Source organism: Otolemur garnettii, unplaced genomic scaffold (genome assembly GCF_000181295.1).
Source record: "Otolemur garnettii isolate 467f Iridium unplaced genomic scaffold, OtoGar3 scaffold00032, whole genome shotgun sequence".
Lineage (NCBI taxonomy): Eukaryota > Metazoa > Chordata > Mammalia > Primates > Galagidae > Otolemur > Otolemur garnettii.
Genome location: NW_003852427.1, coordinates 4,207,604 through 4,235,177, shown reverse-complemented (window position 1 = coordinate 4,235,177; position 27,574 = coordinate 4,207,604). Strand labels below are relative to the sequence as shown.

The window sequence follows — 27,574 nt, the reverse complement described above, 5'->3', positions numbered from 1 at the left end:
CACTCTTCAAGGTTAACACTCACCTCACACCAGGAATTACAAATGACCACTACCCCCTAATCTTCCCCACCAGCTAGGTGAGAGTGAACTACATTCTCTGGATGTTCAAAAAGATCTTCATTTTGATTCAATTCCAAGGCCTCTGTACTGCTTGCTTTAGCATAGGAAGAATGTGATGCTCTAAGGCTTATCAACTTGTATTATAAGTCCATAAGGCATCTCCAAACAAAAGAACTTTTCCCCAGAGGACACTTTTGGAAATCTGCATCAGTATTTTAAATCTGACTCTCTGATACCAACTCTAAGTGAAAATGTGGTGTGGAACAGGTCCATATCCTGTCTCAGCCCCTCATCTTGTCTTTTCTGTTTTCTTGCCCATTCTCAGGGTTTCAGCTCTTTCCTCCTATTCCTATTACCAACTTTTGTTTCCCTCCCATAATGCAGGACTGCAACCTTTTTTATCATCCATTTTTCATTTAATTTTCTTTCTTTAATTGAACAACATATGAGACCATACTCATAAATTTTTGAATGTGTCTACGTGTGAACTAAAAGGTTTCCTTTCCTACACATCCCACATCTCAGCCAGTTCTGTAGTACTAATCCTGGACATGACACTTGCATGTTCCCATCCAGACTTTGTTACCTGCGTTCACCTACATATGTGTCTGTTCTGGTGCTGCATGTTCACGGTTTTGTTTAGTGTTGGTTCTTGACAGATGTAAAACTCTGTAGCTTTTTTCAACTACTGGTAGATTCTTCTTGTCAGTATGTGTAAATCAAGATGGCCTTTTTAGCTACTGTATCATATTCCACAGTATGGCTACAACAGTATTTTTTAAACCACTCCTCCATTAGTGTGTTTACAACTTTTGGCCACAACAGTGGAGTTAGAGTAAGTATTACTGCATATGACAATGCTTTACTAGAAGTAGAACATAGCTAGTTCAAAGGGTATGTGTATTTTTATTTTAATAGCAAGAGCTAAATTGCTTGCCCCCTTGGGTGGTGCCTGTGGCTCAGTGGGTAAGGCACCGACCGGATATACCGAGGGTGGTGGGTTCGAACCCAGCCCCAGCCAGCTAAAACAGCAGTGGCAACTGCAACAAAAAAATAGCCATGCATTGTGGTGGGCACCTATAGTCCCAGCTACTCGGGAGGCTGAGGCAAGAGAATCACTTAAGCCCAAGAGTTGGAGGTTGCTGTGAGCTGTGACACCACAGCACTCTACCCAGGGCGACGTAGTGAGACTCTGTCTCAAAATAGAATAAAAAATAGGGTGGTGCCTGTGGCTCAAGGAGTAGGGCGCTGGCCCCATATGCCACAGGGGTGGCAGGTTCAAGCCAGGCCCCTGCCAAAACTGTAGGGACAAAAAAATAAAAGTAAATTTAAAAAAAATTGTGTGCCCCTCCCCCACCAAGTGACATACATCTTTGATTACCTTCTAACATTTCTTCATCCACTTTTTACTTGTGTTTCCCAAACTTATACCTTCCAAATGGACTTCATCATCCTTCCTTCCAAACCTCTTCCAGTCTATTTAGTAATTTAAGCATCTATTGAATGATACCATATTCTCTGCCCTCTGCAAAGTATAATCTTATTAGAGGGAAAACCACACATACAGCAAAAGTAAAAATTCAGGGAAGGGGTAATAACATTTTATATTTTGTGAAACACACTCTAAATGCTGTGTAAACTCACAGCCAGGGTTTTGAGAGCAGATTAAGTAGGGAAGGTGGCTGGAGGAGGCAAGGTTTTAGTTGTTTATTATAATACGCACAGGATGCCTGCTTCTCTGTGTGAGGCAGGAAGGGTGCAGGCAAGACTCAGGGACACGTACATGCCTGATGTTTCTAATGGGGGGAGGAGGCTGGCTCCGGGAATAGTCTCTGGCAGTAGAGCCAAATATATGAGAGTACTGGGCCCAAAAGACCTTGAAGGGGACAGCAAGTCAGGCAGTTGGGCAGAAAGAAAAATCTGGATGGACTTATGGATGGAAATCAATGTTAATAATGAGCCAGGGACTGAAGGTAGAAAATTAAGAAAATTTAGATGGGAGTTGATTCAGTCTGGGCTAGGAGGACAGCAGTGGGCATCTAGAAGGGTATGCTAAAAATGTTTTTTCCAATAAAAGTAATGTGTGTTTATTGATAGAAATTTATAAAATGCTACATGGTATCAGGGTAAAAAACTTGAAATATTTATAATTCCACAGACTACACCTTAAAAATTGGTATATTTCTGGCCTGACACAGTGGCTCATGCCTATAATCTTAGCATTCTGGGAGGCTGAGGCAGAAAGATCCCTTGATTATTTGAGATTGCAGTGAGCTATGATGATGCCACTGTACTCTACTTGGGGTGACAGGGCAAGACTCCATCTTAAAAATATACATATATTTCTTCCATTCTTTTTAGTACACACATACAATATACATGTGATATATGCATAATCGAGATCAAAGAGCCCACATGCTTTTGATCTTACTTTTTCTATACCATAATGTGCTATAGCACTTAAAAGTAAAATAAGACATTGACAAACTTACTCTAGGTCTGACTGGCAGGAAGTATAACAGGATTCTCTACAGGGATAAAGATTGGGAGAAGAGAGAATTTTGACAGAAAGATAAGGAATTTGGATTTATATAAATTGAGTTTGCAATGCCAATGTACTTTATACATAAAAGTGACACGTTGGGTAATAGAAGCACTAGAATGAAATTTAAATAGGAGGTCAGACCTCTTATCTAAACTCTTTTCAGAGGTCAGAATTTGGAGTCAGTAGAGTGGAGATACAAGGCCTAGGAATGGGAACACTACTCAGAAGAGTATAAAGGGAAATCAAGGTCAACAAAGAAATAAGCTTAGGGTGACAGCAGGAGGGAGAGCTCTTAAAGGAAAAAAAATAATAATACCCAGGAAGAAAGAAAACTTAGCCAACCCAACATTCCTTAAATAAATTCTTAACAACTGCTGTGTGCCATGTGCTACGCTAGATGCCGGCAATAGAAAAGGAAGAAAAAGAGTTCAAAGGGCTTCTGTAGCCAAAGTGTGTTACAGAATGTAATAAGTCCACCAGTAATAGCAATTTGGGCAGAGGATTCTAACAGGGTGGGGTGTGCTAGATGGGAAGGCTTCTTAGAGCAGTTGGTTCTGGAGGAGTTGCCCAGGAGAGAAGGGAGGCTGGGGGGTGAACATGACAGAAAGCAGGAGAGTGATTAGCAGACTGGACTCCAGTGGGTTGCCCTGGCACTCAGTGATGCTAAGGGCCAGGCGAGGAGTGCTCACGCACGCCCATCTTTGGTTTTTTTGTTTTGTTTTTGTTAATGTCATGGCTGTCTAACTTTTACCCACAAGTTAACAGGCAATGATGACTCTTGCCTGGATCAGTTATCAACATATTGGTAATGTCAATCAATGATATACTGATCTTTTCTCACTTTGTCATTCCTCCTGCATTCGTTAGTTCACATTCTCTGATGAGGAGGCACTGCCCTTCTTCATTTGCCTCATCAGCATTGCCTCATGGATTCGGATTTTCTTCAATGGGTTATCAGCGCTTATTGCTCTTATTATTTGTCTTCACATTCAGAATTCTTAGGTTGGGCACAGTAAGGTTATTCACACTGGCTCCTGGGTGCCTTGACATGTCCCATCACTTTCTGAGCATTTCATTGTGATATTCTAGGCTCACCATATATTTTTCCTGCCCTAACCCTGGAATCAGCTACTTTTCCAAGGAGTCCTGGTTCCTCTTAGCAGAAAATAGTATTTACAAGCCAATTATCTTGTTGCTCAGTCCTGGACCTGTGCCATTGCCCCCAGGCCCTCTCAGTGGATGGGTGTGGTGGCTCATGCTATCACTGTAGAAAATATCCAATAAAGGACATTATTGGGATGACTGAAATTTGAATGTGAATGGTAGATGTGATGAGTATTAAATCCATGTAATGTAAACTTTCCTGATCTTGCTAACTGTACTGCGGGTATGTAAGAAAATGTTTTGTCCTTGGGAAACAGGCACTGAAGTATTGGGGGAAAGAGGCCCAAGGTCGTCTGCAGCTGTGGGGGTATATATGTGAGCTGACTCAGGGCCACTGGGAGCCCCATGGTCCTGATCATTCTGCTGATCCAGGTGAAAAATTTTCACTAAGCAGATTTAGATTTTTAACAGTGCCCATAACACTTCCTAAAGGTGTCCCTGAATACAAGAGAATACCATGAGCCAGTCTTTAGGGAACAGGGGAGCAAGTGCACGTACCATTAGTGTTCTGCTCAATAGTCTGGGATTTCACAAAGGCCACATCTCCCTTCTCAACTAGACACCTGCAGCAGTCCAGACAGGAGGAGAGAGAAGAGAGGAGGTCAGGATGATGCATCTGTCATTTAGGGGCCAAAATGCTTTGAAGGGCAGACTAGGTGATGGCATCAGTGCATAGCTCTCCAGGGGAGGACTTCACAGGTGACTGTAGTGATCTCAGCAATGAGGTATGGAGCACTTTTACTAGGATGAGCTTGTGAACTCAATGGTCATACCTTCATATGTTGATTTCATTTATTTTCTTTTGAGTTTGGAGTCTGTCAGTTGGATATGTTTTATTTCATAGATAAGTTTTATAAGACATATTTAGAGAACAAAGCCCTTATTCATGTTTATATAAGCAAAGAACCTTTTCTGGCTAGGTGCCTGTAGCACAGTGGTTATGGCAATAGCCACATACTCCAAGGCTGGCGGGTTTGAACCCAGTCTGGGCTTACTAAACTACAATGACAACTGCAACAAAAAATAGCCAGGCATTGTGGCAGGCACCTGTATTCTCAGCTACTTGGGAGGCTGAGGCAAGAGAATCTCTTAAGCCCAAGAATTGGAGGTTGCTATGAGCTGTGATGGCACAGCACACTACTAAGGGCAACATAGTAAGACTCTGTCTAAAACAAAACAAAACAAACAACAACAACAAAAAAAACCCAAAGAGGGCAGCACTCGTAGCTCATTGGGTAGGGCACCAGCCACATACACCAAGGTTGGAGGGTTTGAACCTAGCCCGGGCTAACTAAAACAACAATGACAACTGCAACAACAAAATAGCTGGCCGTTGTGATGCACGCCCGTAGTCACAGCTATTTGGGAGGCCGAGGCAAGAGAATCACTTAAGCCAAAAGTTGGAGGTTGCTGTGAGCTGTGACACTACATCACTCTACCCACGGCAACAGCTTAAGACTCTGTCTCCAAAAAAAAAAAAAAAAAGAAACAAAACAAAACAAAGCCTTTTCTATTGATCTATAGTTCTCAAACACACATTACCACCAGGAAAAGACACAGTAAAGATGCAAACTCTTAAATCCCCATGAAAACAATACAGACTATTTTGTAAAATCAAAAATTTGTGGAGTATGAATTGTGTTTACTCTAACTCATAAGATGATTCTAACTAGAAAATAGAGATACCCTTCATTTTTCACATCACTCCTAGGAAGTTTGATTACAATTCCAGCAACATTGTGCAGTTCAGGCCCAAGGTAGAAAGGATAGTTAAAAAGTAGTAAGGTACACAGGTGTCTCTAAGAAAATGACAGACACTCCATAAAGTATAATTGTAGTTAGGAATTTAGAAATTGTGTGCTCCACTTTTCCGTACTTTTAGATGAATGTAGTTCTAGGTTGCCCAGGCACCAGGAAGAGCTTGAACCAAACTCTTGACTCAGTGCTTATCCAGTGGTAGAAGGGCACAGTGACATTTGGGGCTAGATCATTCTTTCTTGTACAGGGCCGTCCTTTGCGTTGTGGCATATTTAGCTGCTTCTGCCCCTTAGATGCTGGTGGCATCCTCCTCCTCCATACCAATATTTTCACAAGCAAAAACATCTATACACATTGCCAAATGTCCCCTGAGAGGCATATCACCCCCAGTGGAGATCTGTTGAACTGACACACACACCAGTCTGCTGTCTGTGATAGCCACATCTGGTAGACAGTGCCCTGGAGGAGCCTGGCTGCCCTTCCATTCACATGGCTCTACATTTGGTTGTGAAGTCTCCCACCTTAATGCATGCAGCACTAACAGAATAGGAACATACAATTTTCCTTGGTTCCTAAAAGAAATCTGGTCAGGTTGGCCACCGTGGCTCAGGCCTATAATCCTAGCACCCTGGGAGGTCGAGGGAGGTGGCTTGCCTGAGCTCAGGAGTGCAAGACCAACCTGAACAAGAGTGAGACCCCATCTCTACAAAAAATAGAAAAACTAGCAGGGCATTGTAGCAGGTGCCTGTAGACCCAGCTACTCAGAAGGCTGAGGCAAGAGGATCACTTGAGCCCAAGAGTTTGAGGTTGCTGTGAGCTATGATGCCAGAGTGACAGAGACTTTGTCTCAAAAAAGGAAAAGAAAAAGAAAAGACATCTGCTCCAGGCTGGGATAGGCATTATAATATTTGTGTCAGAGTGAAAGACTCACCTGAAAGCTCCCGTGTAGCCATAGTATCCCTCCTTGCTGTTGGCCTTACACTCGTTGGGGTTCGGGCCCATACACAGCTCACAAAGACTGGAATTTTTCGGAGACCCAGGGGCACAGCCTTGACTGAAAAATTCATCTGCACAGAGGAACAAGAGGAAGTCAGCTCTTTCAGAGTCAATACAAGCGACTTTTATCTAAAACATAACAGGGCTGCATGGCCCAGGAGAGGTAGAACATATTCATTCTGTGAAATGAATGAATTTCACCACCACCAACTCAGGATGTGCTTGGCTGCAAGAAACTTATTGAGCTTGGGAACAGGAGTTGGTGACAATTAACAGTGACAATAGAAGCTTCCTTTGAACACCCTGATGGTGTCATCACTAACCTAAGAAGAAATGGAAATGACATGAAAGGGGACAGAAAAGAGATGAAGACTGACAACCTCAATTCCTGAGCCTGTGCCACCTGTTTTCAGATGTCCCTTCCCTGTTATTCATTAGAAGAGCCTTTACTACATCCCCAACCTCAGGAAAGGGATGGAAAGTTTTCCTTGCAACTCAGCTGCTCTCTTGTGAAAGTGCCAGGAAGCTCAGGACAGGACACCCTTTGCCAGTGGGGCTACCAAGCTTTCTGGAAGCTGCACTAGCCAACTAGTGTCACACAGCACCCTAGTGCAGACACATGTTCTCCAGTCTTCCCACACATGGGGTTTGCTGGTTTCATAACCAGATTTTGCAGCCTCTCTTTTAAAAGGAGCTCCCTAAATTTGGAGGTGGCAGGAAGGAAGTACTCAGCATGCTAATATAAATCAGAACCCCTGGAAAACATTTATCTATAGGAATCTTACACTTAGAAGTTTAAGGGGGTAGAAATATGAGCATACTTGATGATAGAGGACACAGAAAATAAAGTGATTTCTACTCCTTTAAAGGCTTCTAGGAGCTGACAGTGACTCGGTAAGATTACCAACACTTTAAAGAGACCCAGGGACCACCTACTCTCATAGGGCTTACAAAACATCCTGGCAGGGATGTATACCCAAATATATTTCCGGAATGTTCGAAGAGGTGATGTACTTATGTTCTGGGTGGTAAGAAGTTAGCTAAAATAATTGAACAGATTTCCTAAAAGTCTCCTTTAAAAATCAAACGGCAGCTGGCATAAACTTCCACTAGCTCTAGTCGCTCCCCGGAAGGTGGATGTGATGGTAACCATGGGGTGGCCTTAAAGATGGAAGCCTCATGCTAAGATAGGAGAATAAAAAGAGAGGAGGAGCCTGGGTTTCTCACGGCCATCCCAGTCATGGACTTCTCACCTGTGGTCTTTTCCATGAGAAATAGAGATAAATGCATATTTACTTGGCCCATTACATGCAAATGAAATGAAACATCCTGGCTCAGCAACCCAGCTCCAGCCCTCCCAGACCTTTTTGAGGTTTCCTTGAGGTTCACTTACCAAATTCTACTTCTATAGAATCCTAGCACACAGGCTCTTATGCCACAGCCCTCTCTCCCAAGGCAGGACCCTTCTTTCTGGTGTGGCCCTCACCACTGCTCTCTCTCAGGCCTCACTCACCAAATCGGCAATGGTTGAGCTCGTTGTAGAGCAGGCCCATGGGGATGTTCCAGCCAGCGGTTCTGTCCACGGCAGTGTGGCAGGACTTTTTGCCTTTCAGAGTGTTCCAGGTGAGGTCAGCAGATGATTTCTTTACCACTGCCACAGCAAAATACCCTACAAGAAAGACACCAGAAGATGACATTTTAACACCTTTGGTGACTCCAGAGTGTCTCCTTCCAGTTAAAGCCACTGTCTCCTTAGAGAAGCAAAGATACCAGGAGTTAATTGTTGAATCTTGAGAGGACCTTCCCCCTAACTGACTGAAGGGAAGTACGAGTGATTCTGTCAGGAGGAGATTAATATGAAATTTGAAAACAAAATACAGTACAACCTCCATGGGTACCACCTCCCTATGTTGACCTAATTTTTATAGCCTGGATATGCACCACATGAACAAACCAGTACAGTAGGCTTAGTTCCTTATGTGGACCACCTCCATGTGTTGACTGGTTTGTTATAGTCCCTTGGGTGGTCAACTTAGCACAGAGGATCTACTGTACTAGGAAGACATTATCATTGGAGCAATGGCTGATGTACAGCCCTTCTCTGAATGCATGTAGTTCTCAAAGTTAGAAAGAGCAATTCACCCTCTGATGTGTTCTATCAGAGGAATGGATACTGAAAAAGCTGACATAATTCCTATCTTTTATAAATTTACATATATTTGGATAGAGTTGTAGAAGACCAATAAACAACAGGAAATAACATTGGACCAGAAATTTTCTGATGAGAATATAGATTTATACCAAAATAAATATGCAAAGTGGTAAATGTCAAAATTAAGTCAGCTTCTGTTTTAGCAAAAAATATATGCTGGTCCTTAAACAGGGAATAGAATATCAATCCTGGATTCATTTGCTAATTTAATTAATTCAGAATATTGTTTCAAAACGAAACAGAATCCTTATTGTCCATGGAATAAGAATGGCATTTTTCATATCTGTTAAAGAACTTGGCTCCTCAAGTGACGGGGAAAGGCTGGGAGGTTGTCATCAGTGGAAGTGACAAGGACAGACTCATACACTAATGGCTGTTTGGAATATGACCTGCAGGGGCCACAAGGGCTGTGGGGCCCAGTGCTGATGTTGCTGAATGTAGCATTTCCTGGCTTGCCCCTCCTGCTCTCTCTTTCTCCAGATCTATGCTCAGACAGAGGCCTAGGTGAGAGCCAGGTTGGCCTGGGTTTCTGTGCCCAGCCCTGGCTGGGAAGTCAGGTAATTTCATGCTTCCAGACATCTGCCTGTGTGAGGAGGCTTTCTACTCAGCCCCATGAGGAAGAAATAAGCAAGGTTCCTTGGCTGGTGCTAACTCTCATCTGAAAACGTGCAGGTCTCACGTCATGGGAGGTAGTGGGGAGCAGTGGGAAAGGCCTGGTTTTGCTTCCCATAAATATGATCCTCGATAATCCGTAAACTTTTGGAACCTTAGAATTCTCTCATGCATCTTTAGAGGATGACAGAATCTACCTTATAGGATTGAATGAGATATCCTATGCACAAGTCATGGCAAGTATAAAAACATAACCAACATTATCAATTGCCATCCTTCCATGGTTCTTTTGCATTCTAAAATTTGTTCTCTTCCAGTGCCTTACGTACTTGTGACTTGAATTTTAAACTTACGTGACCAGTTCCCCAAACAACAGGAATTTACATTTTAACTGCAGAGGTTCCAATCCCACAATCCCAACTCACCTTCCTCTGGGTTTTCCGTACATTTTCCACTATTTTCTGGAGAAAAGAAAATGAAGAAGGCATTAAACCCTTACTTCTAGATTAGAGAATCATGCTTTTCTTATGTTTCAGCTAAGAATAAAAGAGAGACAGATAAAACTGTGTACACATGTCACCAATTCCCCTAAGAATAAAAGAGCCAGATAAAACTATTACACGTGTCACCAATTCCCAACAAGTCCAGACTCTCTGGATGCTGCAAGTCCATTTCAGCTGCTGGCACCTAGAATTTATCTACAAAGTGTGAATTTCAAGTTTCCTGCTCTGTCTATCTCCTCAGGAGGTTTGCCAGCCAACTATATTTAAATTTCTACATCAAGGCAGCAGGGAAGTCAGAAGACCTGCCAGAAATCCCAGCTGTTCTCTGTAGTGGGGTCATTTGGGGGGGGGGATTTCATAGTGTAGAGCTTCCATTCCCCACTTCTGGAAGGTTCCATAACTCCCATCCTTCCAGGTCACTGTGGGGATTCAAGATGAAGGAGCCCAGAGCCTAAGGAGTAGGAGGTGCTCCCTAAGGAAGTGCTATATGGCAGCTGTGGTAGGAATAAGGCTGCAATTTTTCCATCTCTTCTCTCCCTGGCCCAGAGGGAAGAAAACAGAGAAGTGCTGTCCTCCACTTACCGTAGTTCTCATAGTTCTCTGCCATGACAGGCATCAAACCGCACTTGCCTGCTATGTAGACATACCCTCCATCCAAGCTCATGGCATCAGCTTCTCCATTCTGCAAAGATACAAAAAAATCACAGCAGATGAAAAGAGGCTATTTCCTATGCTATCTGCCTTTCCAGCTGTTTATTTGAAGCAGCCTTCTCAACACGGGTTCTGAATGCCAAGGAGACAGAAGATGCTGGTACTAAACCCGCAAAGGATCAGTCAGGCACACCCAGCGTAGAAAATAAAATGTACTCTACTTTTCACCCAACTGTCATGAACTAATGACCAACTCTAGGTGCTTTGCTAAGTTTATACAAGAGCAAAAGCTCATATTCAGTCCTCCTATCCTCTCATAGGACACACTGTCCCAGAGACACATACCTTTCTGATACCAAGAATTCTCACTTGTGGACAGATGAGTAGAGTTAGGGACTTGTAAGGGTTTCTGCAAGCACCTTCTGACTGGGGCTCCAGCACCTCATTTTAGCCTCCTTGGCTAAGTGCTATTTCCATGTTTGATGCATACAACGTGTTTAATGAATGACTTAAATGTTCTCAAATGATCTAATACTCAGAGCTAATAAGCCCCTATTTCAGAGATGCTTAGATTCAATGAGATTTGTAAGATTTCCTTTGGCCTGGGAATATACTTTCCAGGAAAATACTGTAAAGGAATAACCAGGTAGGAAACTATTTGGGCACAATGTACAAGTTGGAAGGCAAAATAACAAAAGTGATTTGTAATAGCAAGAAGAGAGACTCAAATTATAATAAGTGACAAAGAAATGACTAAATCCATTATAGCACATTCATGCTGTGGTCAGATAGCAACATCAAACTATCATTTTTTTTCTTTAAAACATAAGTATGGCTGTATTTATTTCTCTCAAGGGCATACAAAATAGTAATTATACAGCAACGAGTCTTCTTTTCAATAATGATTCAATTCATAAGCATTTGAAATTTATATAGTTTCACATCAACACCCTTGTATTTTTAAATACTATAAGTGAAAAATCCCCCTACAACAACCAATTTATATATTTCCTAGCGCTCCCTCTATACATCCAAGTTTTAAAAAGTTAAAAACTGAAATATATACTATTATGTACCCATAACTAAAAGCAAAAATTCTCTATAGGCCAACATGGAATACACTTTAAAAAGAAAATATTTTAGAGATGAAGTCTCGCTACGTTGCCCGGGCTGTCCTTGAATTCCTGGGCTCAAGTGATCCTCCCCTTTCAGCCTCCCTGGTAGCTGCAACTTCAAGCATGTGCCACTGTGCCCAGCTAGAATACCCTGCATCAACAAAGCAAGGTTTCTGGGAACCAGGCTTTCTGCTTTGTTCCCAAGGACACTCACTGGCTTAGAGTTAGGGGCCAACAGACAGCAGTGGCAGGGATGCTGCCTGGGGAGGCTGGAGTGACTTACCATGATCTTGGCGATGCAGTCTTCCGTTGTCTCTGCTGATTCACACTCTATTTTCCCTCCACTGTGAACAGTCCACTCATCACACTTGAGCCTCTCATGGTGGCTCAGTGCACACCACTTCACTGTGTTGCATTCTTTTGTTGAGGTTTCTGGGCCTATGGCATAAGAAAAAGAACCGATTTATTTATTTTTATTGCTGCTATAATTACCATTGGGGTCTTAGTTACAAATTCTTTGCCTAGACTGATCTCTAAAAGAATTTTCCCCTACATTTTCCTCTAGGATTCTGATGGTTTCATGCCTTGCACTTAAAAATCTCTATCTCAAATTGATTTTTGCGAGTGGTGACAGAGAGGGGTCCCGTTTCATTCTTCTGCCTGCTGCTAACTAGTTTTCCTAGCACCATTCATTGAATAGGGCTTCTTTTCCCCCATGTACATTGTTGTCTACCTGTGCTCGCTAACAAACTGGAACTAACTGATGAGCACACAAGTGCACAGGGGGAAGTGAAAGTCCTAAGAAATCAAGTAGGAGAAGTGGGGAGCAGAGGAGGGACAAAAACCCACCTAATGGGTACAATGAACACTATTCAGGTGGTGGATGCATTTGCAGCCCTGACTTACAGACTGCATCAGAAACATTTGTTTCTTTTTATTTATTTATTTTGAAATAAAAAAAATAGTTAAAAAGAAAAGAAAACGGTCTGGCATTCATAAGAGGCCCCAGCTGTTATCTGGTGTTTATTAACGCAACTGTCTTCATGCAAATACTGGGATTGGCCAGCAATAAACAGGCCCCATTCAAGAAACCAACCACCTTAAAAAGCAAAGTCAATACACAATCTCTTCCTTGGCTTCTCATTTATATTTAGCCTTTTTATTTCTTTTGAGAGGTCAAGTCTTCTCTTCACCCTCTGGATACTGTGGGACTTCTGGCTGTTTTTTTTCCTTCTTTTTCAGAAAGCACTTAACCACCTGATGTGTTCTTACTTATATGTTTATTGTTTATTATCAGTTTCCCTGCAGGAGAAAATAAGGTCCAACAGGGAAAAGGCCATGCCTTCTTGTTCAGGAGGGCACGCTCAGGGTTTAGGGCAGTGCTAGTACAGTACTTGCTCAATATAATAAGAAGTCTGATGAATAATGGACATCTGCTCATCTTTCAGACTCAGCACAAGATCTCAGGGAAGCTTTACCTTAAGCCCCAGTCCAGGGCCCTGTTTTTCTTTGTTTTGTACTCTCATAAGATCATGGTATTTTGTTATTTTTTTTCCCTTCTGAGGCAATCTCTCATTTTATAATTAATTATTCAACAGTGCGACTATTCATTAAACGTTTGTCTTCTCCCTGGTTTGAAAGTTCCAGGACAGCAACGTCCAATTTATATTGGTACATCTTTGTATGCCCTGCACCTAGCAGAGTTTATGGCCAGATGTTCGATGACTGTCCACTGAGTAAATGAATCATCAAACAAAACCACTGGGATTGACTTCTCTAGAGCTCTGCTTCATTATGGCACATGTTGACCTCAGCACTGGCTGGAGATGTGCAATCTGTAGCAATTTTATTTTATTTCACTTACTTTGTGTTAGGCTAATTGGCTGCACAAAGTGATATGGTGATTAATGCAGAGAAATAATGCTGGTACCAATCCAACTCATTTTAAATGTGAATCTCCTTTAAAGCCCTTGGTGATGTCTGTGCCATCTCATAATGATAATGCCATTTAGCATCAGTCTAATATGGGCTCACAGGCAGGGCAGACAAAGGAACATTCTGAATGCCCCAGGGCATTCAGAAGAGGCATTCAGGTCTCTGGGAAGACTTATAGCTGGTCCCTGCCCCAAGCTCCTGTAGTCACCTGGTCCTTCCCAAGTACTTACATGTGCCTTCCCGTAGATTCCGAAGAGCAGTGACATACTCATATCCCAGGTAGAGCCTGAAGTCCATCCTAGAGGGGACCCTTAAAAACCCCTGGGCAGAGTCCTTAAATAGCAAGTCCTTTCCCAGAGAAGAGCTGAACAATTGGAAGTCGTCTGATTTGTCTCTGCCAAAATGTTCCTGTTCATAGTAAAATGGGATAGTGAATGACAACAGGGAAGGAGGGAGGCTGAGAAATGGGACTGAAGAGAAACCCCCCCCGCCCCCGAAAACAAAATGAAAACTATGAAAAATTTCAAGATGCCAGGAGAGAGGACAGCTGGACCTGCCTCTCCTCACCCAGCCCCTCCTCTGCTTGTCACCCTTGCAGGACCAGCCACACCCAGTTCCCCTGTACCCACTCCCCTGGCTGCCTCATTGAATGGGCTTGAAAACAAGAAATATGATCCAAAGGCCACACTGTGTGGTTGTTTCCCCTCAAACCCTCAAGGGACAGTTGGGGTGACTGGATGAGAAGAAGCTAGCTTAGCCCAAATTCCACAGCTTTCAGGAAGTAAAGCCCCCTCACAATCTCAGTGACAAGGGGAAAGATCGTTTCCTTCTGTGGGGCCATTGGAGGCTTTCCTGGGGAGGAACATTTGCCCTTGGGTCTTGAAGGCCTAGTTGAGATAGAGAGGAATGGCATAGAGCAAAAAGGAGCCTTTTCAGATGTCACTAGCCAGAAGGGTAAGAAGGACAGATGGAAACACCCAAGGAGGCTCTCTGCTCTCTATGAGGAGTCCCAGCTCCAAGAGAAGTTGATCACATGTGGTACAGCTCCACTGTATCCAGGACACATAAGGTTTTCTAGAGTGGAGTGGTAAAACAGCAAGGAAGAGAATCCCTAGATCCAAGCAGGGGGCACTAGCGGAGGGGAAGACGGTGGTGGGATACCTGGGCCTGGTTGAGAAGCTCCCAGATCAAGTCCTCCTTGCCGTCCACAGTTCGGGCCACAACAGCATGAGAAGGGACCTTGGCCAAGTGGCAGTTCTCAAAATCATCCACTGGCTTCCGGGTGTTATCCAGGCAGAGCAGCTCATACTGGTCCCTGTCAGCCTTGTTTGGCAGGTTCTCTGCGGGAAAAGCCCAGGTGAGCCCAGTGCAGGAAGAGCCATGAGCTGTGGTGCCCCCTACACTGCAGTCCCACTGATCATAGAAAGTGTGACCCAAGGGGCCTCATCACTGAGGACCAGAGAGCAGGTAGGAAAATGACTTCTGATAAATGACTTCAGATAAAGGCTTCTGATGTCCAGTGCAGCAGTGACTGCCTCCATTCCACCGTGAGTCTGATCTCAGCAGGACAACTAGCAGGCCAAGGTCAGTGCCCAGCCCTGTGCTGTGGCAACACTGCCCCAGAGGCAGAGTCACTATGTATATAGGCTAAATGATGGAAAGCAGCCCAAGAGTCCAGGTGAGGACCCCAAAGTACCTGCTTCTGCATAGGTGGAAACTCGAGCAATGATAAAGGAGAAACACAGTATGCTCATGCCGGACTACTGAGCATGAAAATGGGGCAGGGAAAAAGAATGCCCCCTACTGGAAGGGGCCCTGATGGAGTCTTCTCCCATTACTTACCAAATACGGTCAAGTGCTTGACAAAGGCCACCTCCCCAACATCATCCTTCAGGCACCTGTGTGAAAGAAACACATTAGGAGGGCTCCAGCATGACAGGCCCTCCTCCTGGGCCTGGAGAGTCTGACTACACCGTCTAGCCTTTGCACAAGGACAGAGACTGAGGGAGGCCTCTGTGCAGTCCCCACTGGGGCGGTGACATCCACAGTTCCCTAACAGGAGGGAATGAGCTCACACAAGATGAAGGTTCCTCATCTCACCCCCCAAAAGCAAGACGCAATTGAAGATATTTTTATGTAGAAAAGAGTCTTTTAAACTTCTGGAATAGAAGATAATGGTATGGTGTTTCCTGGGGGGTGGAAATGTACCCTTGACTGGCTATAAAACTTTAGGCTATGCTGAAGGTATGAAGAGAGAGGGCAAGAATACAGCCACAGGAACTGCCTAGATAAGGACAGCGAGGGGGCAGGAGAGTGGTCAGGACATTCAGCAGACCGCACTGTGGAATCAGGGCAGAGGGTCGGCCTCTTAATAGTGCCTGGACATTAGAACATGCCTACCTTTTCAGGCTATGCCCTGTCCTGATGCCCCTGTCTCCCCCCAGGGCATCAGGCCTCCTGGATGCCCCTGTAGGCAGGCAGGGCTCTGCTTTGAGCTGGCAAAGAATTCTTACCCCAAGGACATTTGCCACTTTGGCCACCAGGAAGCAACAGTCAGTCTCACTCACTTGAAGGCTCCTGAGTAGCCGAAGTATGGTTGAAGGGAGGAGCAGCCACAGCCGGCGCACAGTTGACACAGCTGGGGGAAGGAGTCCCCATCCGCACAGGGAACACAGCTGCCCGAGAAGAAATTGGCCACTGCTGCTCAACACAGAGAGATGGACCCCAGGGCATGAGTGAGGCTGGCCGCAGCCAGTGACATCTCCCAGCCAAACTCAGCAGGAGTAGGCAGGGACCAAACACAGAACCAGCACACACAGTCCCAGCTCGCCCTTACTTGTGCTAACTCATCACAAACCAGACAGGAACATGTTAAGCTCTGCCCCAACACCCATCCTAGGAACAGGCCTGTGCTTCCCACCAACCAAGGTCTGTCTCAGTCCTTTGTCAGCCCACCCACTCCCTGCCTTGTCAGAGGCTAGAGCAGCTCAGAGACAGGTCCTTTCTGGGAGCCACGCACTGGTGGTATGACAACTGCCTCGAGAGGTGCAGGCCAACCTCACAGTCAGCAGCCAGCCACCAGAGAAGCCTTCAGGAAAAAACTTTAGACAGTGGATAAGAGGGCCCAGCCACTATGGTCCAGACTGAGCCCCTCTGTCAGGCCCCACGTCCTTTCCTCCATTCAGTGGAATAGCCTCTCCTGGGGTGTTGGGAGCTCAGAACAGAAAAGCCTCAACTGCCACCTCCCAAGGACTGTTAGTGCAGGAGACATGGCAGAGTGCACCACACCTGTCAGCTGAACATGACCATGGCTTGCGTGGGCATCTGTGCAAGGACGTCCACCCTCCTGCCGGCTTACCTCTCTCAAGAGGCTGACGTGGCTCAGGTAAGTCACAATAAAGTAGGCCAATGGGGATGTTCCAGCCCGCAGACCTGCCCAGGCCTGTGTGGCAGGACTTCTTGCCTCGGAGCTCATTCCACTGGAAGCCACTGCCCTTCTTGACCACCGCGACAGCATAGTAGTAGGTTAGTGGATCTGCAAAGGAACAGCATGAGTGGAAGACCTCAATCTGGCCCAGGGAAATGCTACTCGTCACCACTGGGCTCCTGAGAAGGGAAGGGGAACTCAGGGGTCACACTGACATCGGGTTGGGTGGTTAAAAAAGCCTTCCTAGGCTAGCAGGGGAAAAAAAGACCACAGATGGTACATTCGTGACAACCCCATGCCCCAGGTAAACACAGGAGAAGAAGGCCACAGGCATGTGTGTCCCGGGTGCTTTGCCTACCCTGGGCCTGAATGTGTCTGCTCGCACCCACCAACCCAAGCCAGAGCTGTGGCAACAGAGGCCCACATTCCCCACCTTTCTCAAAGTATTTCTCATCCCCTGAGACAGGCCCAGGGACAGTCAGGCTGATCTCAGATGTGCAGGGCTATTGGGGTCTGAGTCTGTGCTCCAGAGAGGTCTCTCCTTTGTGCAAGGCACCTTGGTTCCAGAAGGCTCCAGGGACTCTGGACACATCACAAGATGACAGTGGCCTTCAGGTCAAGCTGCATGCAGCCTTCTCTGTTTTCCCAGTGAGCACATTCCTGGCCCACGGGATCGGTGTCAGGAGCACTAGCCCTCAACCAGCTGCAAGTCCACAGAGGCCTAGATTCATTGGTGATATCTGACAGGGCCCTTGCTCCCCACTCACTCCCAGAGATGAATTTCATTAGTATCTACAATGCAATACCTGCCTGGAAAACATGAGACTCAGTGTCTAACTGGAGAGAAGAGGGCCACAGACTCCCTTCTGGGTTCTCAGAGAGAACTTACTGTCTTTTGATCCATAGACTTCTGCCACGACAGGCTTCAGGTTGTTGGGAGTCAGGCCTGCCTCATACACCCAGCCTGCATCCAGTGTTACAGCGTCCGCTTCATTTGCCTGAAAGAGAACACACCAGACCTCGATGAAGCCCTCGCTTCTGAGGAAGGCCCGCCTAAACCTAGACAAGTCAGGAGTGACCACCCAGGCTCCTCAGGTCCAGAGCCGGAGGAACCCTTAACTCGGCCAGACACGCACACCACCACTGGCTTCACTTGACTCCATCTCCCTCAGAAGGGCTGGGGCTACCATGTTCCTACTCTTCCTTCATAGAGAAAGGAATGGATTCTGTTTCTTTTTCCACTGGTAAGGTGTTCATTCCTGGCCATAAGTCCTATCCAGCTTTCTCCGAGGCAGTTACGAAGACTTGACCTGGCAGACCTTGTGGGGGAAAGTTGCCCTGGCCACCTCAACTCCAGGGCTTAGCTCCTCTGGGCCATGCTCTTATGCCCATTTATAGTCCTAGCCCCTGGCCTCATTCAGAGACGTCTTTACTGTGAAATTTCCTACGCGGTCTTCCTCAGCTGCCTTTGTGGAGACTTCTTTCTCAGGGAGGATGGAAACCTGGAAGACATCTGTTTCCATTCTCACTCACTACCCAATAATTTCCCTTCCTGTCCTGGATCCATGAAATTGCAGGAGCAGAGACTGGGTATTTTCAGAGTATACTGGCTTTTGCTTTCCAGATACATTAAAGATGACATTTTCATTTTTTACGTGATTTTAAGGGCAGTCTGAGTTGACTGCCCCATACCTTAGCCTCCCACCTATGAACAAAGAAAGGTGCCAAAATGACTGGAGAAAGAGAAAGTATAGACTCCTTCCACTCTTTCAGGCAGTAGTGACTTACCGCGATGGCCTTGATGCAATCAAGGTGGGAGGCTTTCTTCACACATGAGACTCGGACACCATCTGGAAGGACTTTTTTCATGTTATCACGAAAACCGTGGCACTTACTGGCCTCATGATCTGACACGGCGCACCATCTCACAGTTTTCTCAGGGACAGCCAGACACAGCCCTGTGGGAAAGAGGCCAGAGATATAAGGAACCCACTCCCTGTGCTGGGGGAGAGACAGCATTACCCTTGGAAGGGTCTTAGCAGCCACATCTGAGCACTTCAGGGGGCATGGACAGGTTCAAGTTCCATTGCAGTCTGAGGCTGGGCCAAGAGAAGGTCGCCCGAATGGCCTTTTACTTCCTTGCTGACTACTTTTCGCTGGCCAGAGAGATGCAGGCATGACCTTCAGCTCCCACTGGAAATGACAGTCAGCTCCTCTGTATCTCCTTTGCCCCCTTCCCTCACTCTCAGGACCCCAGCCTGCCTCAGGGAATTTTCAGCCACCTCAACACATTTGCTCAATACCACAACTCTGGAAAGCCAGCAGGGTAGAAATTACCATCTTTCAGAAATGAGAAAGCCAGACTCAGAGAATGATGCTTTGTTTTGTTTTGTTTGCCCAAAGTCACCCCACCTGTTAGTGGCCAGGTCAGGCCTAGAACGTGGATCTCCAGACTCTTAGTCTGCTACCCAGAAGAAGGTAATGTTCTGAGTTACTTTGTAGCTCCTTGACCACTAGTTGCAGGAAATGAATGAAAAGATATTTAATTTGCCTGTGACGATCGTCAGTCATCCTCTGAACTAGAAACTCCATATATTTAATGGTCTTTCCTGTGTTTCTGATGAACCCTCCTTCAATTTTCATCACTCATTTTAGCTGCCATTTAGAGAGAAAGCCAAAGCCAGCCATGTGTGTAGCTATTAAAATCCCTATTGGTACAGAGAACCTTCTCTATCACATGAGCTTTGGTACTATCCCCACACCCTCTGTCATCTCCACTCCCTGTGGGCCAACACAGCAGGCCTCACTCACTGGCTCTCATTGAGATCCGCAAAATGCAAGTCATTAGGGGATACCCACAGGTCCCCAGGATGGACGAGGAGGGACCACGGGGGACTGACTGTCCTCATCCCCTTCAACTATTCCACCTTGTCCCATGAGAAATCACAGGAGGCAGCACAAGTCAGACCCTCTCCAAAATCACCCCTCCCGAGTTCCCGTAGACAAGAATTTGTTCTCAGTTGAGCATCACCTTGCATAGCCCCGTGAGGTGCCCTGACAGGGGACAAAGGCAAGTCCTCGCCCAAAGACTTAACAGTTTATCAAGAGAGACAAATAACTGAGCATGGAAGCTTGATCAGCGTGGCACATGCCCCATGAGTGGCCGGCAAACATTGGAGTACAAAGGGGGCCCCAGGTTCAGGAGGTGATGGTGGTAGGGGGGCCGTCAGTCACAGGCCCCACACAGAGGTGTGTAGCATCCTGCACTGGGGCCTGGCACCCATGACCTCACTCTTCCTCTCCCACCATCCCAGGCACATGCTGTTATTACCCTCTCACTAGTGAGGAGTTGGGCCAGGATTTGGACCCAAGAAGTCTGGCTTCAAAGCCCATGCTCTGAACCACCCATAGTTCTGCTTGTTGAGCAGGGGCATCAACAGCCTAGAGGGCACCTAAGGGACATGAGACTCTGAAGCGGCGGGTCGGATGGGGAGTCCTTGAATGCCAGGCTAGGAGTTTGGACTTGATTGCAGAGGTAGCAGCGCATGGTTCTGATAAGCTGGGATTAGAAGTGCTCTACTGTATCGTATGCCATTGCTACAAGATTTACTGGACAAAGAGGAAGAGGGGGCAGTGAGTGCAGAGAAAGGAGGCCCACGCAGGGGCCAGCAGGCACTTGCAGGGCAGGGCTGTTTCTGAGACAGAGATGAAAGTTAAGAGGGGTGTGACAGAAAGGGGTGAGGAAAGGCATTCGGGCTTCCTGCCTGAGGGCCTGAGCACAGAGCCCTGCTAGCCAGAGGCTGGCTGGCTGGCTCCAGGGAGCAGAGACACCAGGCCAGTGACTCGGCCATCCTTCCTCACTTCTGCACTCACCCAGGACAGCACAGGCCAGCAGGGCACTGACAGCGAGCCTCATCCTCCCGGTCTGCGGTCTGCGGCGGCACGGAGCAGCGAGCACAGGCCGACCTGCTTCTGTGCCCCCTCCCCACGCCCCACACCCTTTTATCCTCCGCAGAGCCAGCCAGGCCGCGATCTTTGACCTCCTATGTTTGTGCAGCCCGGTTACCCAATCGCCTGTCACCCAACCTCCTTTCTTTCTTGCCCCGCTGATCATCTCATTTCCTGGCAGATCTGTGGATGGAAGGAGTCCAGCACAAAAATGCTGATGGAAAGAGAAATAAAGTACAATCTGCCCCTTGTTATTGCTACTGCTCTGTGCCAGGAGCATGGCCACAGTGGGCTGGGAGCTGGGTGGCTCTGCTCCTGACTCCAGGCTGCGGGAGCTGGTCTGTGCCTCCCATCCTATCTCTTTCCACGGATGGGGACTCTGAGGCCAGAACAGGGATGGGAACTGCCCCAGATCCCACACCAGAGGGGAGAAGGACAGGCAAAGCCCTTTCTGGGAGAGGATGTAGGAGAAGCAAGCTGGGTTCAAGGTCAAAGGCCATCCCTGAGGAGCTGGTCTCTTTCCCTGCCCCATGAGCCAAGGCTCCTGGGCTGGAAAATTTCCTGCCCTGGAGCTTCCTGTGGGACACTTTGGGCTAAGACAGAGTCACAGGAGAGATGAACTCTCTTCCACAAGAAGCTTTCAGGAATGTGGTCAAGACACTGAGAGACAAAGAAACAGACCAGAAAAGGTTGTAGCCTGTTCCGTTCTTACAGCCTCTGCACCACCCCTGCCTCCCTCTTGCTGAGTAGTCCCCAAACCTGTTTTGCTTGTATATCCTTGTTACAAAAAATATCTAGTTTGTGCCTTCTGTGTGTGGAGTTTTTAAACTAAAAATTGTGTGCATTTCAATCATGCACAAGAAGCAGAAATTTATAAAATGTGAGATGAGATGAAATGCACTCATTGTTAAACCTCCTTCTGCTAACGCTGCCCTATATGTGAGTACGATGCATGATGCGATCTCGAGGCACAACATATACTTACAGAAAGGTCCCGGTTCTTAGGCAAAGTGTAGATCCAGAGTTCAGAGAATTAATCAAGATAATAAAAGAGATTTCCAAAAGTTTCTTCTTATCCAATCTGATGAGATAGTCATAGATTCTGCTTCGTGTTTTAGCTGCCAAAGAGCTTGAACCCACAAGCCTAATAGATGAGTTGATGTGGTTATTTTATTTGTGTTCACTTGTGTTTGTACTGTGAGAATTATCTTCTAATCCCAGATCCTTTGTAGAAATATTTTTTTTAAACATTTTCACTCCTTTTTTTTTTTTGCAGTTTTTGGCTGGGGCTGGGTTTGAGCCTGCCACCTCTGGCATATGGGGCTGGCGCCCTACTCCTTTGAGCCACAGGGGCCGCCCCTTTGTAGGAATCTTTTTAGGCACTTGTGCATCTTGCAAGAGTTGGAGAATTCAAGTCAGATTATCTAATCCATACAGCCATTTAACTGGGCACATGCAAATCACAAGATATAGAAACAAAAAACGACAAAACAAAGAAGGGGGTCATGGTGCCCCACCCATGCAGCACCCCTCTTTCCTAACCTAGGCCACTGTAAAATGCTCCCAGGATACCTCAAAGGCTCCACATGACATGCTGCCTTCTGCCTGCACACCCAGGTGGGGGACAGGGCCAATTCACATAGTAAATAGGAATATATGACAATTTGTTAATCTTTTGCATAACAATAAATATAACTGGAAATGTTCTCCCACATCCCAATAGATCGGCTTTTATATACATCCCCACTTTAGAGTCCATTTTTTTTTGGCGGGGCTTTCTGTTTATAATGGAGATAAAGGCAAGCCTGGCCTTCCAAGCACCTGCCTCACCATGAGGAAGACTGGCCACTGCTGCCTTGTTTTACCGTCCACCACCCTGCCACCTCCCTGGGCTCCATGTGCTTGAGCTGTAGGGAACTGAGACTCTTGGCAGAAGGAGCATATTCCACTGCCACATGGCTGTAGGCACTGGGGGCTTGGGTGAGGGTGTCTGGATGCATCTGGAGACCTTGAGGTAGGGCTGTGTGAGTTGAGGGGGAAGATCAGGGGGCTGGCTTGGAGGGAGGGCACCCAGCAGAGCAACAGGCACACATTCAGATGATGCCCCAGGCAGGCCCTGCTCTGAGCCTTCAGGGTCTGCCAGAAAGCAGGAAGTGGAGGCACCAAATTTTGAGCTAGTGCCGCAGACACAGGGAAGCTCAATGCAGGGCATGGAAAGCAGATGGACAACGGTCCTCCTTCCCTGGAGCCCTCTGCATTCACAGGTGATCCTTTCTGAGCCACTCCTCCAGACACAGGCCCACAGGCTAGCTAGAGCCCTTCAGTAGGAGCAACCTCTGGCCAGCCAGAGCCCTCTCCAGAGCAGAAAACCCCATGCCTAGTCCTCAGTGGGATCCTTTGAGTCCAAGTCCAGGACGGGTTCTGGGAAAGCTCAGAGAGGACATGGAGAAGAGGAGCTCCCACATTGTTTACTCATCCAGGGCCTTGATTCTTGCTCAGGAGGGCAAGAGTTCCATCCACCAGGGACTCTGTGTCTGCCATTCCTTGGAGAGGTAGGCAGGGCAGGGCCAGCTTTGGGATGTACCTGTGTGTGCAAGCCTATTGGATGGGTGCCTTTACCTGTATATGTCTACAGCGGTACATGAAGGTAGAGGACAACATTATAGTGCTCTGTGTCCTTGGTGGCCCATGACACTTGTACTCTCGCTCTCACTTAAGTTGTTTAATTCTATACCAGAGAGGCTCATTGTCAAAACCCATTGTTCCTTTTTACAGCATAATGATAGCTGAGACTTACTGAAAGCTTCACTGTGTTTTAGATGGAGTAAGATAGAGTCTCTATCTTACAGTTGAAACAGGAAGCTGAGGATCAGAGAGGATAACATCTGGTGCAAGGTCAGCTGCAAAGTCAGAATGCAAAATCAGACATCTGCTTCCAGAGTATACCCATCCACCAGGACACTGCCTCTCCCAGGAAACCAGGACACACAGGGCCACCGGGCTCATCTGAGGTCACAACCAGAGAGGGACGGACACAGCACACCCAGCCCTGCTGTTTCTCCGAGACACACCACTGCAGACTTCTGCTTGCAGAGGGGCTGGTCAGTCAGGGAGAGGTCTGGATGCCCGACAGCAGAACCTCAGACAAGGGCTATCTTGATTATGCACAGCTGGAAGAAATGTCATGTTTTTAGCCCCTTCCATGAGCCAGGCACCGTTCCGGGGCAAGATCTCATGATCTTAACAATCCTACAAGATAGGATCAGTACTTCTTTTTTCCCATGTGGACAATACAATGAAATAATAGGTCTTTGTTCCTGGAGCTCTGGGACCTGAACTCAGATCTCCTAAATCTCCGCCTTCTCTAGACCACACCTGCCTTTCTGACCTTAACCTTCTCTTTATGTATCAAGAGGAGGAGAGGGAGGGAGGCAAATGAGAAAGAGATGAAGAAAGACTAAGGAGGTTAGGGAAGCTTCTAGCTCTAGGCCAACCTAAGCATGCCCCACATCCTCCACCATACAGAATAAAGCTCTTAAATTCCAACCACAGAGTTGGCCCTCTTATAAACAGCTGAACTTGTGCGTACGTGCAGAGGAGTTGGGGGAGCTGACCAGAAGGAGGTGGGCAGGAAGGCAGTGGGCCTTTGAACCAATATTTGTTCTTTCCAAATGTTGCCCAATTTACACAGAAGCAGAGCAAACAAAGAGCCTCTGTCTGCTTCGGGCAGCCCCTCCTTTCCCTCCCCCACAGTGTCCTCTGCCTGACACCAGAGGCTTCTCCTCTGAAATCCTGAGACTGGGTTGTCACTGAGAGGGAACAACCTGCAGCCTGAGAGCCAGTGCTGTATATAAAACTAGCACACTGTACCCCATGACTGCATTAATGTACACAGCTATGATTTAATTAAAAAAATAAATAATGCCAGTCACCCTGCAGTCCTGCTGTGTCAGTGGGATTTAAGCAGGTGGGGACCAGGACAGGTGCTTTTAGGAAGATGTCAGAAATCACTTTTCTCTCTCTTTCTTTGTTCTACCTCTCAGAAGTCCTTAGACAATGGAAGAATCTCAAGGTTTTAATTCTTTTCATAGAACAGTCCATAAAAAATCCCTTCTCTTGAAAAAGAAATAGTCCAAGGCCAGGTGGAATAAATTCTATCAAACATTTAAGAACAATTACACCAGTCTTTCTTATATATACTCTTCAAGGGAACACAGAAGTAGGAACACTCAGTGACTAAATTTTGGAGGAGAGTATATGTACTTTAAAAGGAAAAACCAACAAAAACATCATGACAAAGATAAAAAATAACTTTTATAATACAGATGTAACAATTCTACACAAAAGATTAGCCAATAACATTTAGCAAAATCTAACAAGGATAATAAAGAATTACCAAACGAGGTTTATTCCAGAAATGCAAGCTATGTTTTGAATTAAAAATCGGTATAATGGATCACACTAACAGAATAGTGGAGAAAATTATATGACCATCTCAATCAGTACAGGAACATCACTTAATAAAATTCAACATCTATTCATTATTAAATCTCTTGGCAAGCAAACTTATTCTATAAAACTTTCTCAATATGATAAAAAAGTGTATAATAAAAACCTACAGAAATCATACTTAGTTGTGGAATATCAAATGACACCTTTCTCTTTGAGATCAAGAATAAGACCAGCATTAATGTACACAGTTACCATTCAATAAAAAATAATAATAATAATAAAATAATAAAAAAAAGAATAAGACCAGAATGTCTGCTATTATTATTTCTAGTCAATACAGTGGCTGGAAGTCCTTGCTGGTCCAGTCAGACAAGAAAAAGAAATAGCAAATAAAAGGATTTAAAAGGAAAAATGAAACTCATTTTCACATCATTATATAATTACAAGTATGTAAAATTCTAAAGAAACTAGATTATAGAACAAATGAATGAATGAATATAGCTGGAGACAAGGTAAATATACACAATCAATTACATTTCTATATACAAAATGAAAAAACTTGGGGATAGTAATTGGTGGGACCACACCTATGGTGCATCTTACAAGGGTACATGTGAAAGTTTCTAAATGTAGAACATAAATGTCTTACCACAATATCTAAAAAATGCCATGAAGGCTATGTTAACCAGTTTGATGAAAATATTTCAAATTGTATACAAAACCAGCACACTGTACCCCATGACTGCATTAATGTACACAGCTATGATTTAATTTAAAAAAAAAAGAAAAAACTTGAAAAGTACTATATAAAGTAGCATAAGAAAAGCCTAGGAGTCAATATTTCAAAAATGTTTAAAACTTTATGCATCAGACTATAAAATATTATTGAGGAAAAAAAAAGAAACTCTAAGTAAATGGAAGATGATATCCCAAATGTGGAATAAAAGACCTGATATTGTAAAGATCTCAATTCCCTCAAAATTGATTTATAGACTGAATATATTCCCAATAAGTGTTTTATATTTTTTAGTGTAAGTTGACAATATAATTCTAAAGTTTATTTGGAAATGCAAAAGACCTAAAATAGACGTCTGACTGGTTGTGTAATGTAAGACACATCAAGCTAAGAACAGAATGTGTTTACTTTTTTTACCGTTCTCTGCCCAACACTGAGCAGCAAGGTTTGCAATCAAGTCCATTGAATTCAGCTGTTGGTTCTGCATAAAATTGCCTAAGTGTGTTCTTTAACATAATACTGGAATAATAATGTAGAATGAAAGTTATATACAGATGACAATATACATTGGTTGGAAGACACTCTATTCTCATATTCATTTCAATTCTTCCTCAACAAGAAGTAAATTAAACTCTAAGCAGCTATGGTTTAGGGCCCTTTTCAGATTCTTTTTTTTGAGACAGATTCTCAAGCTGTCACTCTAGGTAGAGAGCCATGGCGTCATAGCTCACAGCTACCTCAAACTCCTGGGCCCAAGCGATTCTCTTGCCTCAGCCTCCCAAGTAGCTGGGACTACAGGCACCCACGACAACACCCAGCTATTTTTTGGCCTGGGCTGGATACGAACCTGCCAACTCCAGCATCTGTGGCTGCCACCCTAGCCACCTGAGCTACAGGTGCAGAGCCGCCCTTTTCAGATTCTTCTCTTCCTCCTTCTTCTTTGTCATATGCTGCATAACAGAAAATTTCCAAACATACACAAAAGTAAAGAAAATAATGTAATTGAAGCCCCATGAACAACTTTCCCAGTCTGAACAGTACAGAACAATTGTCAGTACTTTCTCAATCTTCATTCATCGATCCTTCCTCTTTCATTTTTTTTCTGGAATAACAGTTGTCATATTATTTCTCTTGCACAATATACATCTATAACTTATAAGGATTTTTTAACATAATCTTAATGGCATTATCACACTTACCAAAATTAACAATTGTTCCTTACTACCATCTAACACCGAGCCAATATACCAATTTCCCTGGTTATCAAAAAAAAAAATTGTTAGATTGCTCACATTGGATCCTAATAAAGATCCATTTGTTACATTGATTATATCTCTTAAATCTCTTTTACTCTAAAATAATCTCCCGCATTTATACTATGTACTTGTTGAAGAAACTGTATCATTTATCCTTTGGCACTGCCAACATTCTTGATTTGACCTCATCTGTGTTCTTATGGT

At 45.2% G+C, this 27,574-nt stretch overlaps 1 protein-coding gene and 1 pseudogene across 1 annotated transcript in view; one reads left to right on the top strand and one right to left on the bottom strand.

Annotated features, from left to right (window-relative positions):
* Positions 1-20,967, bottom strand: part of LOC100941133 (serotransferrin) — a 24,738-nt gene extending 3,771 nt beyond the window's left edge. Inside the window, exons 1-14 of the mRNA XM_012804962.2 lie at positions 20,852-20,967; positions 18,767-18,936; positions 17,868-17,976; positions 16,910-17,086; positions 16,119-16,251; positions 15,394-15,449; positions 14,713-14,891; positions 13,782-13,959; positions 11,900-12,054; positions 10,433-10,532; positions 9,773-9,808; positions 8,037-8,192; positions 6,459-6,594; positions 4,268-4,332 (exon numbers count right to left, since the gene is read on the bottom strand). Of these exons, the coding sequence (XP_012660416.2) occupies positions 4,268-4,332; positions 6,459-6,594; positions 8,037-8,192; positions 9,773-9,808; positions 10,433-10,532; positions 11,900-12,054; positions 13,782-13,959; positions 14,713-14,891; positions 15,394-15,449; positions 16,119-16,251; positions 16,910-17,086; positions 17,868-17,976; positions 18,767-18,936; positions 20,852-20,894 (1,693 nt within the window). The 5' untranslated portion in view covers positions 20,895-20,967. The remainder of the gene's footprint in view (positions 1-4,267; positions 4,333-6,458; positions 6,595-8,036; positions 8,193-9,772; positions 9,809-10,432; positions 10,533-11,899; positions 12,055-13,781; positions 13,960-14,712; positions 14,892-15,393; positions 15,450-16,118; positions 16,252-16,909; positions 17,087-17,867; positions 17,977-18,766; positions 18,937-20,851) is intronic.
* Positions 20,968-22,881: 1,914 nt separating this feature from the next.
* LOC100940819 overlaps positions 22,882-27,574 on the top strand; it is a 10,998-nt pseudogene continuing 6,305 nt past the window's right edge.